Below are 14417 nucleotides of genomic sequence, written 5' to 3' on the forward strand. Positions count from 1 at the left end.
ATAAAGAGGTGAATTTTTTTCTCTCTTTAGCCCTTGATATTGAAAGCCTTCAGACCTCCGCTCCCTGTGCTCTGAGTTCTCGATTTTGCCACTATCCCCCCCACCTATGGGACTCAGGCTTCCTCACGTTGTTCTGAACCCTAAGAATGACTAAGAAGGAGACGTTCTCCACGCAGTAGACCAGACGCGCCTATGGCCGGGGGTGGGGGTGGGGGTGGGGGTGGGGGTGGGGAACGTCACACAAGGAGTGGAAGGTGACCCAACAGCGGGGCGATGCAGGCAAGGAGCCTGCACACGGAGACTGGAGTCTGAATCACGGCTCCGTTTCCAGCGGTGTGGACAAGCGACCTAAGGTCCAGGGCCCTCGTCCATCCAAGGGGGGACACTAGGCCGGCCCACGGGGTGCGAAGTTGACTGGATCGACGGCGGGGAAGCACCGGGCACACAGTGAGTACGCCATGCATATTTGATCCGTGCTCCTGGTCATGAATTTGTAACTAACAGTTGCCTGACGTTTGTGGCGCGTCAGCGGGGCAGGGCTGACTTATGGCGCGACACCACCTGCGGTGTAAGAACCTGACTCTTCCCCGAGGCTTTCCAGCAAGGGGATGGCACAGATTTGCTCAGGGCAGACCATCTGGTGGCCTCCACCATCGCTCACTGAGCACCCCTGAGCCCGAGGCCAGGGGAAGGGGCCAGCCGGAGGCACGGTGAAGGTCACAAAGCTGGTAAGCGGTGCCGTGGGACCTCAGGGCCCTTCCACCCTCTCCCTCCCGAGAGTGGCAGAAATAGCTGCTGGAGGGAGTGGGAGCAGCCCGGAAGACACGAAACGGAGTCAAGGTCAGGTTTGAGGGGCGGAGGCGGAGAGTCGGTCGCATTTAGGAACCAGCTGCGAGGCTAACCCCACAGGCGACCCCCGAGTTTGCGTGCTCCACAAGGCCCCGGAGGGCTCTGCAGGGAGAAGGAGGAGCTGCTGGGCACATGCCCGTGTTGGGCTCTGTGGGGGAAGGGAGAATGGCGGGCAAGACGTGGCCGCCACGAGCCCGGAGCAGAGGGCCTTGAGCGCTGGCTTGGCCCTTATTTGGTAAACAAGGGGCACCCTAGGGTTCTCCTGACTGGAATGCCATTCTGCACTGAGAATTCCAGGCCGACGGAGTCAGACACGGAGGAGGGAACCCACGGGAAGGAGACCTCTCCCCAAAAAGGCCAAACAATGGTGGACACAGCCCGGCTCCCCCTTCTTCCGCGGGGGCCCACGCTGCCTGGCAGAGGGGAGATGAGATGGCCGGGCACGCCAGCCGTCTGTTCCCTGCAGGCTGGGCGGGGGCGATGCTGATTCGGGGGCCAACGGAAGCTGCCAGGGACGGGGCCGTGGCTCACGCCTGCTGGCAAGGCTGCGATGAAGCAATACTTCGATAAATGTAATCGGACGACGCGCCGCCTCTGGACGAACAAAAGGGCCCGGAGACTCCCAAGATGTGTGCAGTTCAGGAGCTAACGGGGAGCGGACTCTCCAGCCGTCGGCCAGGAGGGCACTGGGGCAAAGGCCAGGCCGCCTGGTGCTCAGATCTTCGCTGCAGGCCTTCCGCAGACGCCCCGTCCCACCCCAGGCGCCATGCCGGCTGACCCAGAGCGGCCGCGACGGTGCTGAACCATCCCCGAGATCCCGGCACTGGCCTGGCCCCAGATGCTGGCCTGGGAACTGCACGCCAGAGCTGTGCAGGGTCAAGGTGACCAGAAGCTTCCCACAGAGACACGGTATGTGACAAAGCGCTGCCATCTCTGGGGGCAGGGGCTCCGTGGACAGGGGTCCAGTGAGGAGGCCCGGAGATCCTGGATGACTGATGTGACAGATTGCCAGGCTGGCCGCTGGAATCTTCAGGAACACCTGTCAAGGGGAGCTCAAGTGTAGCCCATCCATCGAGCTGCACAAGGGCTCCTGGGACGCAGGGGAGGCTGCGGGTGTCCGACTGTGTCCGCACTTCTCCGCCCGAGGAGCCTGGCGGCCCCTCGGTGGCCCTCTGTGGCCACCCTCACATCCACGGAAAGGGCTAGATGTCAGCAGAATCGAAGCCACGCTCCCCTTCACAGGGGTGTCTACGCTTGGAACTGGATTGCTAACACGAAGGGGCAGAATCAGGCAGGGGAGGAGGGCAGCCCTCCCAAGGCATTTTGGAAACTTCTCAGCAGTGGCCTAACTCTGCTTCTCAGAAAGGCCGACCTTATGTCCAAACAATTCGAGGTTACTGGAGTCTAATCGAAAGGAGGATTGCCAGGGTTCGAGGTCGGGGGAGGGAACGCCTGCCCTCCAGGGACGGGGTGAGGGTGGCAGGGGGAGACCGAGGGATGGCCTTCGGGAATCAGGATCAGCGGGAATCCCAAGCGCCCCGCCCTGTCCACGTTCTTCTGTCACGCCTTCCATCCGAGGCCTGTCTCCAGGCTACATCGGGCCACAGATGTAGGGGAGAAGCGCCTTCCCAGCTAACCAGCACTCCGGTCCCTCCGTGTCCCGTGCCCTTGTCAGACCATCTGGAACAATTCACTACCTTCTCGGGAGTCCGGACCTCCTCTCCCAGCCAGGCCATGGGCTGTGGAGGCCCATGTCCCAGACGTCACCATTGCCAATGTCCCCCGGCATTCCAAGGACACGCTGGGGGTGCAATAAACCCTCACGGTCCCTTTCCGCTCCCAAGTCGTGCATTTGTGACAATGACTTTGCTCTGGAACCCTCTGGGAGCCACCAAAGTGGGGGCCGGCCGGGCTGGGTGAGGCCTCAGTCCTCGCCGTGTATCTTCACCGCATGCAAGGTTCCGCCTCAGATTTTTCACCTCGAGGACGGGCTTCCTGGCGTCCAACCCCTGCGAGGAGGAAGACCCGCCCTGCAGCCGCAGACCGTGCCCTTCCGGGCTATGAACTCCGTGGCTCCTTCCTGAGGGCATCCTCTGAGGGGCTCTTCGGGCTGGGCCACGGTGACCGCTAATCAGGTCGTTGGTTCGGTCGGGACAGGGAGCTGAGGCCAGCGGAACCCCGCAGGCCTAAACCAGGCTATGCTGCCTTAACTGTGTGCAATTCAAAATGCTTAGAGAACAGGCTAGCCCTCCGCCCTGGAGCTCCGGCCCCAACCCCGGGCTGTACCCAGAGCCGGAGTCGTGCGGCCCGGTACATCCGTGCCAAGACACTGCCCACGGCACCCGTGTGGCCGGGCCCCTCCTGAGGTCCCTTCCCCGCCCCGGGGCCGTGGGTAACAGGGCCCAGGAAGAACTTGCTGCCCAGCTCTCTGCCCCACCCTCGCTCCCGACGGCCGGCCGCCTCGACCTCCCCTTTCGCGCCGCGCGCCCACTGACGCTCACGGGATACAGGCTTCTTGTCGGCGGCCTGACCCCACACGGCCGTCAGCCTTGCCGAGACACCGGCTGACCAGCGGGGCAGGGTTGGCAGTGAGCTAGACAGAGGCAAGGAGAAGTGGCCAGGAGACCAAAGGGAAGGACGGACACCCAGAACGGAGGGCGGGGGAGGGGGGGCCTGTCCGTGACGGGACGAGCTGAAAGCCACGGATGGTCTCCGAATCTCCCATTTATTGATACTGATAAAGATATTGATATTGATAAAGAGAAAGAGCCTCTTCTCTTTGCTTATTGATCTTCCACATTATCTCGGACTCCTTTGGGGAGACAAGCGGGGGGGCATGGCTGAACCCAGAGGGAGGAGAGAAAGGAAAAAAGCCCAGGAGACTCTCAAATTAGAGAGCCGCAAGTGTGAGGGGCATGGCCAGGTGAGGTGGGTCATCCCAGCAGCGGCCAGGTGCACCAGCGGGTAAGCAGCGGGGACTGCATGTAGGAGCACAGGTGCATGTGCAGGTGGGAGTGTGGGTGGATGAGCAGGTGGAAGTATTAGTGGATGTGCAGGTGGGAGCACCGATGGACGAGCAGGTGGGAATACAAGCGGATGAACGGGTGGAAGCACAGTGGATGTGCAGGTGGGAGCACTGATGGATGAGCAGGTGGGAATACAAGCGGATGAACAAGTGGGAGCACAGTGGATGTGCGGGTGGGAGCACAGGTAGATGTGCAGGTGGGAGTACTGATGGATGAGCAGGTGGGAATACAAATGGATGAGCAGGTAGGAGCACAGTGGATGTGCAGGTGGGAGCATGAATGGATGGGCATGTGGGAGCACAGGTACATGTGCAGGTGGGAGTGTGGGTGGATGAGCAGGTGGAAGTATTAGTGGATGTGCAGGTGGGAGCACCGATGGATGAGCAGGTGGGAATACAAGCAGATGAACGGGTGGGAGCACAGTGGGTGTGCAGGTGGGAGCACAGGTAGATGTGCAGGTGGGAGCACTGATGGATGAGCAGGTGGGAACACTGATGGATGAGCAGGTGGGAATACAAGTGGATGAACAAGTGGGAGGACAGTGGATGTGCAGGTGGGAGCACAGGTGGATGTGCAGGTGGGAGCACCGATGGATGAGCAGGTGGGAATACAAGCGGATGAATGGGTGGGAGCACAGTAGATGTGCAGGTGGGAGCACAGATGGATGTGCAGGTGGGAGCACTGATGGATGAGCAGGTGGGAACACTGATGGATGAGCAGGTGGGAATACAAGTGGATGAACAAGTGGGAGCACAGTGGATGTGCAGGTGGGAGCACCGATGGATGAGCAGGTGGGAATACAAGCGGATGAATGGGTGGGAGCACAGTGGATGTGCAGGTGGGAGCACAGATGGATGTGCAGGTGGGAGCACTGATGGATGAGCAGGTGGGACCACTGATGGATGAGCAGGTGGGAATACAAGTGGATGAACAAGTGGGAGGACAGTGGATGTGCAGGTGGGAGCACAGGTGGATGTGCAGGTGGGAGCACCGATGGATGAGCAGGTGGGAATACAAGCGGATGAGTGGGTGGGAGCACAGTAGATGTGCATGTGGGAGCACGGGTGGATGTGCAGGCGGACGTTTGTCTTGGGCTCTCACCGAGGGGGTCCCGCCTCAGTGGCACCCCAGGTGAGCCGGGAGATGTTGTGAGAAAGGTGGCTTACCTTACGAGAAGCATGCTTTTCTGAGCTCTCCAGGTCTCCGTCCAGGAGAGGCATGGCAAAGGAACTCAGGTCCTAGGATGGAAAGAGAGCATGTGGTCAGCGGAGTGGCCCTCGGGTGCCCACCCGGCCTCATCCAGGGGCCTCACTGACTCTGTGTGTGCATCACCACCCCCTCCTAAGTCCTCCGTAAATACGGACCACGAGGGAGGGGTGTGGATGTAAGCGGAGACAGAGGACGGGGCACCACATGCCAGCTCCCTCTAAGATCGGGAGGGATATCCAGAAGCACGTCCCGCAGGAGAACACGCTCACATTCCTTTCCAGAACAGAAGGCCACTGCCCCCCACCACCCCGGGGAAGGGGTGGGGAGAAGAGGCTGGGACTAGAGGCAGGAGGGAAAGTGCCCCAGGATGAAAACGGCCGTGGAGGGCAGGACTCTCAGTGCCCTGGGGAAAGGCTGATGGGACAGGACCTCGTGTCAGGACACAGAATGTGGGGCTCGCGGAAGGGGTCCAGGACGCGCGTCTTCCTGGAGAGATGATGGGGGCTGGTGGCGGGGAGAGCCGGGCTGGCGGCTGGGGCGCAGTGCTCAGTGAAGCCGGGTGGCACGGTGGCACAGAGGGGCGGCAGGGACCCACACGCGGCATCACTCCACTCTCAGCTCTGCTCCTTCCCCTGGTCTCACCTGACGGATGCCCTCACACCCCGGGAAGAAGCCCCACATGGGAAGTCCAGCAGGAGAACTTGCCTGTGTCCTTAACCTTTCTTTTTTCCCTTTTTCGTTGTGGCACCATACACATAACACAGGACTTACGATCTTAACCACTTTGCGGGAGCTTGGGAGCGTTAGGTGCATTCACACCGCGCAGTCATCACCACCATCCGTCCCCCGACCCTTCTCATCTTGCAAAAGGAAACTCTGTCCTCGTGAGACAACTCCCCATCCCTTCCCCCAGCGCCTGGCACCCAGCATCCTACACTGTGTCTCTATAAATCTGACTACGCCAGTACCTCGCGTAGGTGGAATCATGCAGTATTTGCCCTGCTTCTGTGACTAGATTATTTCAGATGTTGTAGCCGGTGTCAGAGTTTCTTTCCTTTTAAAGGTGAATAACAGGCGCGCCTGGGTGGCTCGGGCCATTGAGCGTCTGACTCCTGATTTCAGCTCAGATCGTGATCTTGAGGTCGTGGGATCGATCCCCGCATCGGGGTCTGCACTGACGGTGGGGTACTCTCTCTCCTCTCTCTCATCCCCTCCCCCTGCTCACATGCACGCACACTCCCTCTCGCTCTAAAAATAAATAAATACACATTTAAAAAGTGAATAACGCTCCATTGTATGGACGGGCCGCATTTTGCCTATCCGTTCAACTGTCAGGGGACCCTTGCGTTGCTTGTGCCTTGTAGCTATGGAGAAACGCTGCCGTGAGCATAGGTGTTGAATCACGTCCCCCTCCCCCAAACCCGCGGGATGGAGTTCTAACTCCCAGAACCTCAGAACGTGACTGTATTTGGAGACGGGTGTTCCCTCTTCTTTGGAAAGATGTCTGCTCAGGAAGTCCTTTGGCCATTTATTAACCAGGTTGTTTGCTGGTGAATTGGTGGGAGTTCTTTATGCATTCTGGACGCCAGCCTTCTGTCAGATGGATGCTTTGTGCGTATTTTCTCCCATCCTGTAGGTTGCCTTTGCACCCTGGCGATCGGGTCCTTTGATGCCCAGAAACTCGTAACTTTGAGGTCGTCCGATCTATCTGTTTTGACTTTGTTGCATGTGCTTTTGGTGACATGATGAAGACTTTGCTGCCAAATCCAATGTCAAGCGTCTCTTCCCCTGTTGTTGTTAGTGTTGTCTCCTAAGCCTTTTCTAGGTGTAGCTGTTATACTGAGGTCTGAGGCCCGTTCTGAGTCAGATTTTCTCTATGGTCTAAGGTGAGGGCCCACCTTCCTTGTTTTCCAGAGGTATATTCATGTTCCCAGCACCATGCATCCAAAAGACTGCCCTTCGGGCCCCTGGGTGGCTCAGCCGGTTGATTTCAGCTCAGGTCCTGGTCTCACCGTTTGTGGGATCGAGCCCTGAGTCGGGCTCTGCAGCGACAGCACAGAGCCTGCTTGGGATTCTCCCTCTCCCTCTCTCGCTCCCCCTCCCCCTCTCATGGTTTCTCTCTGGTTCTCCAAAAATTAATAAAAAAAAAAAAAAGAAAGAAAGAAAGAAAGAGGGGCATCCGGGTGGCTCAGTCAGTTGAGGATCTGACATCGGCTCACGTCATGATCTCCTGGTTCGTGAGTCCGGGCCCTGCGTCGGGCTCGCTGCTGTCAGCCCAGAGCCCGCTTCGGATCCTCTGTCCCCCGCTCTCTCCGCCCCTGCCCCGCGTGCGCTCTTTCCCTCACTCAAAAATAAGTAAACATTTAAAAAATGAAAGAAAAGACGGTCTTTTCCCACTGAATGGCGTTGGCACTTTTGCTACACATCTCAGCTTGGCCACACATGTGAGGGTTTCTTCTGGGCTTTGTATTCTATCTCAGGGGGCCGCACGTCTGTCTTCGTGCTGGTATCACGTTGATTCAATGACTACGACTCTGTAGTAAGTTTGAGATCAGGAACTGTGAAACATCTCACTTTGTTCTTCTTCTTTTTTTTCTAACATCCATTTATTTTTGAGAGAGAAACAGAGCGCAAGCAGGGGAGGGGCAGAGAGAGAGGGAGACGCAGACTCCGAAACGGGCTCCAGGCTCCGAGCTGTCAGCACAGAGCCCGACGCGGGGCTCGAACCCGTGAACAGTGAGGTCATGACCCGAGCCGAAGTCGGACGCCGAACCAACTGAGCCACCCCAGGCGCCCCTGTATACCCAGGCTTTCTTGTAACCCATTCTGTCCCCGCCACCCTTCTTGCTGCTGGGGTCCAGGTCTGTACCCTCCTCCCCCAGCTCTCTCTGGGGCTGCCTAATTGTTCTCTGAGACCTTCAGCCCCACCCCCTTCAGGCCATCTCCAAATCTCTGCTTGAAGAGTGATCCCTGAAAACATGGGTCTCATTATGCCGGCCTCTCCCCTGGCACCCCAGGGACTCGGCAATGGCTCCCACCCCTGGTTGACCAGTGAGTGCCGATGAGCTCTTACGCGTGCAGATTCCAGACTCAGCCTCCCTGGTGTTGAGGTCCGTGGTCTCGGGCCTGGTTGCACTTGGGGAGCTTGGGTCCCGCCGTGGAAGGGAGTTGATCCATCGATGGTGCGGTCCAGGCATCTCGGTGATTGGGCCGGCAGCCCGGGTGGAGGGCCACAGGTGACGGCCGGGAGGAGCCACGGTCAGGAGCCCTCGTCCGGGCCCTGCAGTCTCCAGACCGGGCCCCGTGGATCCGCCGACCTCCGCGGCCTTGTTTCTGATGTGCTTCTCTGCAGCCTTGTTTCTGATGTGCTTTTAAAACCCCGTCTCCCTTCAGCAAGGTCTCAGGCAGGCTGGTTTTTCCAATCGCGGCCGCGTGTCTGTGGACGCGGTCTGGAACGCCGTCTCAACTCCTCACACACCTCACTTCGAGGCTGCTCTTTGGCCGCTGTCCACCCCCTCCCAGGAGAACAGACCCTGCTTCACTCTAGTCCCTCCAGGACAGCGCTGGCCTCTAGCACAGAGCCTGGCCCAGGGCCGTGCGTGAATGGCCAGTGCTGGCTGCCAGTCTCCAAATGTCCCCAGCTCCTCACCCGCTCTGGGCTTTACTGGTCTTCCCGCCCCCCGCCACCCCCAATCCTGGTTCACACGGTGAACTCCTAACCTATACGACGGGACTTGGCGTGCCGTATTAGGATCGTTTACGAGTCTGTTTCTCTAACTAGGCTTTGCGTTCATCAGGGGCAAGGGGAAAGCTAGTCCCACTCTCCGCCCTGCACTTGCCCGGCGCGCAGCGGGCACACGGCACCGTTCGGATCAGCACCCCCTCCCCTGGGCAGCCAGCGGGGGGGGGGGGGAGGGGGGGGCACGCAGTCTGTGCCCACGAGCAGGCCCCACGCAGCTGCAATTCCCTGGGAAGTGAGCAGGAACACGGTGTGGGATGCTTATCTCCTGTTTTAATGAGTACATTCCTCTCCGGTTTCAAATAATCATTACCCTCCAACATTTGTGCAGTACGGCGGTCTCCACACGCAGAAGCCTTCGCACAAACACTCATTTGTTCCTTGTGGAACCATCACGCTCTAGCGACTGAGGCCCCAGTGGCTAAAGGACTCACGTTAAGACGGTCTGGGAAGGGGAGAGACCAGAATGCTGGGCCGGCTCCTGGCGCAGGTGGCCCGTGGCCACGGGGGGCCGCCAGGAGGGGCCGCAGCGGGTCCCCCGCCCCTATTTCTGACCAGGGGGAGCTCACGGAAGTCCCAAGCCATCCGACCGCTGCAGTGTGTCTGCTCAGTCAAGCATCCCTACAGGGAAGTCCCTTGGCATGAGTGGCGGGCTTTGCTGGAAGGTTCCTCCGCCCCACATTCCATGACGCTAATCTTGGCTCTCATCTCTCAGAGCTCCCCAAGAAACAGCACACACCTGGGAGACCAGGCATGGGAAAAATCTCGAACTGCAACTGCGGCCACAAGGCTATCAGCTGGTGGAATAACGGGAGGCCTGGCCTCCGAGCTCAGCTGACATTCCAGAAGGTTCAGGCTCCTGGAACTTCCCGTTTACGGGCTTTCGAAATTTTAAATTCCCACCAGAGCCTCACCCTTTCCTCACCGATTTCTCTTCTCCTCGCCGTCCCTGAACCTCCGTTTCTGGTCTGCCAGCCGGTCAGGCCGCCCGCGGTGCCAGGTGGGCACTTTGCTGGGCCATGTCGAGGCGCTAGGAGACATTTAAGACCTGGTTGCGGCCAAGAGACTCTGGGATCGTCATCAGCCGCACACGCTATAGCCTAGACCTTGACCGCAGGCTCTGGAGACCACTGCCAGGGTCTCTGGGCAAAGTGAATTTTCAGGATTTGGGCTGATAAAGTCGCCTGTCGGGAAAGCATAAGGATAAAAGAGAAAAGACCTAAGTTTGGAAAAATCGCTGAGATGTGAGCTGACCTTAAAAGTAGCTCATTTAGGAGGCGCGCCTGGGGGGCTCAGTCGGTTGAGCGTCCGACTTCGGCTCAGGTCATCCTCTCGCAGTTCGTGAGTTCGAGCCCCGCGTCGGGCTCTGTGCCGACAGCTCGGAGCCCGGAGCCTGCTTCGGATTCTGTGTCTCCCTCTCTCTCTGACCCTCCCCCCGTTCATGCTCTGTCTCTCCCTGTCTCAAAAATAAACAAATGTTAAAAAAAATTTTTTTTAAAAAGTAGCTCATTTAGGGGTGCGTGGGTGGCTCAGTCAGTTAAGTGTCCGACTTCAGCTCAGGTCACGATCTCATGGTTCGTGGATTCAAGCCCTGCCTCAGTTTCTGTGCTGATAGCTCCTCTGTCCCCCCCACCTACACACCACCCCTCTCTGCCCCTCGCCTGCTCATACTCTCTCTCTCTCAAAAATATATAACCATTAAAAAAAAATAGCTCACTTAACCCCCACAGCCCCATCCCTACCCTCTTCAGAAATTCAGGCAAAAGCCAACATTCTACCGCAAAAAAGGTATCGGCAACAGAGCTGTTATTAATCTGCCCTTAGTGTGTCCTTGTTAAACCTCTCTCTGGTCCTTAGGGCGGCCCATACAAGTAGGGAAGACAAGCGGTACCATGCCAGTCCACAGATGACGATACTGAGGGTCAGAGAGGTTAAGCCACTTGCCCGAGCCAGACAGGCGGACGGTAGCAATCAGGCCCTGCAGCCCCGGGGCCATGCACTCCCGCTCAGAGCTCTTTCCGCTCAATCCCACCACCTCCTTGCGATGGCTCAGCTCCGCGAACAAAACCCAACTCGGTATCAGATGCTGGGAAGACGCAAACTGAGTATCCTTGGCACAGCGGAACCTCGGGGGACAAGAAAGAGGAGTGGGGGTTTGTACGGTTCAGCGCTTCAGCCCCAAGGCAGCTTATGATGCTTTCTCTTGAAGGCCTACTCTTCATCAAAAGCAACTCACGCTGATGTCGCAAAGAGCGGCGTCCCATCACCCAGTGCCATCGCTCCACATGCCGGCATGCCCACGCTTCGCATAGTTTGGGGGCCAGTCCCCTGCCACGCGTCCCGAACCCCAGAAGATAATGGATTTTATACCGTGCCCAACTGACTTATGAATCCCTGAAGGACAGGGGCTGTCTTACTCATATTTTAGCCTCGAGCGTAGGTGCGAGGTAAGTGCGTATCGATCGGGTGCGGTTCTGACCTTTTGGTCTTACAAAACTCCTTTGTTGATGCAGCTGGGATACCCCAGGAACAGTCCTGACGAAGGCACAAAGACAGGACAAACAGAAAGGCTGCCAATGTCAGGGGCCCGTGGCCTGCACCTGAGGGCCGGCCAGGGGTTTTAAATATCAGGGTCACAATAGGACATTCCTGTGCAATTAGCAGCAGGCTGTTTCCTACTGAGGAAGGAACACATCTAGGACGGTTTTCATTCTCCGCTCCCACTGAGCCGACCCGAGTACACAGGGCACCAGCGACATCTGGAGCCACCCCAGGCTTGGGAAGGGCTGGGGATGGGCACAGCCGGGTCCCACGTCCCTCCGCACGCAAGAACACGACCCGTGTGCAAGGAAGGAGCCAGAAGGCTGAGTTCCAGCCCCAGCTCTGGATGGGGGGGAGGGAGGGGATCTCAGACACATCTGCATTCAGCTTCTCATCTGTCAAGTACGAGTGATTAACCGGATAATTCCAGAAGACGCCTTTCAGCTCCCACGGTCTGGGTTTTTCTCGCTGAACTAAATGTCATCCTGGGACCAGGAACCCCGTAAAGAAGTAAAATGTACCCTCTCACCTTCTATTTGTCACGAAAATAATTTTCTTCTATTCTCAGGCTTCTAAGTCATCTCCCCTGCCTTAGAAACTCCGGGTTTGGGGGCAGGGTGTCCATGAACATGGGCTGCACCTGCGGAGGGGCGAGGGCACAGCCATGCTCCCCGTTGATGCCTCAGAGAGGAGGTGGCGATGAGCCAGCCACACTTCTTTCTATCTTGACGTGACTTTCCTCTGCCTCCTAAGTGCTAACCTTCTGTCTATTCCATTGGTTTCTGAGGCCCCTCTATCTTAAGCACCCGGGTCATCGACACAAATGCCAGGCGCGTCCTCACGGATGCTTGGCACGATTCCAGGAAAGCTGTGAGCGGCACCCTCAGAATCACCGGTCCTCGGTCACTCAGGTTCCACACGGAACGCGCCTGCCCCGCCCGTGTCCCCGACTCTCCTCGTCCCCGTCACGCCAAGGGCTGCTGCTCACGTGATTTAGCCTCGTCTGTGTCTCATCTGCTGTGGCTTGAAGTTCACCCCTTGCGGTGAGGGCCTTGGCAAGCACCTCAGGTGGGAGGCCCGAGTGAGGTGTCTCCAGATGGCCTGGGTTGGCGCCATCCCTCAAAGCCGCCCAACGGGCAGTTCTTGGTACCAACGTGGGGGGTGGCGACCAGAGCCATGGTCAGTTGGGGCCTTTGGAAAACATTCACGTTATATAACCACTCTCCGAAAAATAAGGAACAAACCCTGGATCGCTGGAACTCGGCAACAGGGGAGGGCCAGGGGCCAAATTCGGCAAAGCCTAAACTTAACTCTCGGAGAAGTTCCAGAATTCTTGATTTTCCACAGAGGACATCGTGGTTCCTGACTGCAGTTGGAGAGGCTTCCCGATGTAAAAAAGACAAGAAAACCACTCCTTTTCCCGCCTGCAGCCACCCTGCCTGCCCCATGCCCCCCACCTGGGGGTCCCGACTGATTCGACAGCTGGCTTGGGCTCCCCCACCCGCTGCCCCGGGGCCTCGGTGCCAAGGAAAGTACTTGGGCCGCTGCGCTGAGCTGGCCTTTCTCCAAAGAAAGGAGCCCTGGGCCCCAGGAGGGGCGGGAGCATGGCGGCCCGACCCTGCCCTGTGCTGAGGAACTACCCTGTCCTGCGGCCGTCCCCAGTTCCTCGCCCGGCGGCTTCTTTGGCACGACAGAAGCACCAGCCGGGAAACCGTTTTCTCTCCAGAACTCCCCCTCGTTTTAGCCTCCGGGAGCCTCGGTTCTTCACTCTGTCAGGCGAGGCCACTGGCCGGGGGGCCACACCTGTCCTCGGGACTGGGGACGGCACAGGTGCATCACCGGGACACCCCCACCCCCCACCCCCCGCCGCGTCCCGGGTCGACTGTCAACCTGGAAAGCCCAGGTGGCCTGTCACGTTCCACTCGACCGCGGCCTGAAACGAAGCTGCAAAGGTTCTGCAGACGTTGGCTGTCCCTCCTTGTAACGAGACAGCAGGCCCGATCCCCTCCCCACGGCGAAGGACAGGGTGACAGACACCTCGTGCGCAGCCCTTCGAGGGAGGGATTACCAAGGGCCAGCTGCTCCTGGTCTCCTCTTGTTTAAGAGGCAGCTGGGCCTTGTCCTGCCTCGTAAGCAGCCTTTGCTCGACTATTGCTACACGGAAGCTCGGAAGGGCCCCGCGGGCGCCGGCCTTACGGCTGAGGACGCCATGCAGAGGGAACTGGCTGGTGCTCTGGAAGGCCTGAGGGCCCCCGGTCCACATTCCCGGGGTCCCCTCCCCGCCCCTCCTCACTCGGGCCCCCAGAGTGACCCCTGAGAGACACATGTCCAGGCCGGGTTGAGTCCAGCCTCTCTCTGTTAACCACCGAGGATTAGGAGCTGGAATCAACCCCGTTTCTTGCCGTCTCCGAGCCCCCGGCTCCTCCCGGAAGAAGGGAAGAGGGAGGGCGGGTGGGGAGGAGGCTCCAGGGGTCTGAGTGGGCTCAGGTCGGCCAGGAGGAAGGCTCGGTCATTACCATGGGGGGGGGGGGCTACCCACAGGGACCACCTGGGTGGTGGCAGGTTGCTGCCTCAATCCAGAACAATCCATATCTCCACGGGGGGTATTTCCTGCCCAAGCCTGGCGATGGGAGGTGGGAGATGTCACAGAAGGGGGAGCTCTGGGCTCGGCCGACCTAGTGCCATCAGGGAATCTGCGATGCGTAATTTTATTGTCACTTTGGCCGGGCCGGAGGCTCCAGTGCCTCAATCGACCACCAGTGGAGGTGTTGCCGTGAAGGTCCTTGTAGATGATGAGCATCTACGGTCTGAGATGACCCTCCCTGACGTGGGTGGGTTTCACCCAATCGCCCAGTTTTGCCCTTAGAGCAAAACCTGAGGTTCCCAGGGGCGCCCGGGGGGCTCGGTCGACTAAGCGTCCGACTCTTGATTTCGGCTCAAGCCACGATCTCACGGTCATGGGATCGAGCCCCGCATCAGGCTCTGTGCCGACAGCACGGAGCCTGCTTTGGGAGTCTCCCTCTCCCTCTCTCTGCCCCTCCCTTGCTTGCACG

General features: G+C 58.8%; 1 protein-coding gene across 5 annotated transcripts in view; it reads right to left on the reverse strand.

The window, feature by feature from the left end:
• The window catches only part of PRKAG2 (protein kinase AMP-activated non-catalytic subunit gamma 2), a 261354-nt gene that overhangs the window by 179853 nt on the left and 67084 nt on the right, over nt 1-14417 (reverse strand). For all 5 annotated transcript variants that reach the window (XM_047094666.1, XM_047094665.1, XM_047094664.1 and 2 more), the window contains exon 2: nt 5042-5113. In XM_047094666.1, coding sequence (XP_046950622.1) covers nt 5042-5113 — 72 coding nt within the window. The remainder of the gene's footprint in view (nt 1-5041; nt 5114-14417) is intronic.

Source organism: Lynx rufus, unplaced genomic scaffold, assembly GCF_022079265.1.
Source record: "Lynx rufus isolate CCGP_SWC_20201006 ecotype Redwood Valley unplaced genomic scaffold, mLynRuf1.p SCAF_4, whole genome shotgun sequence".
Classification (NCBI taxonomy): domain Eukaryota; kingdom Metazoa; phylum Chordata; class Mammalia; order Carnivora; family Felidae; genus Lynx; species Lynx rufus.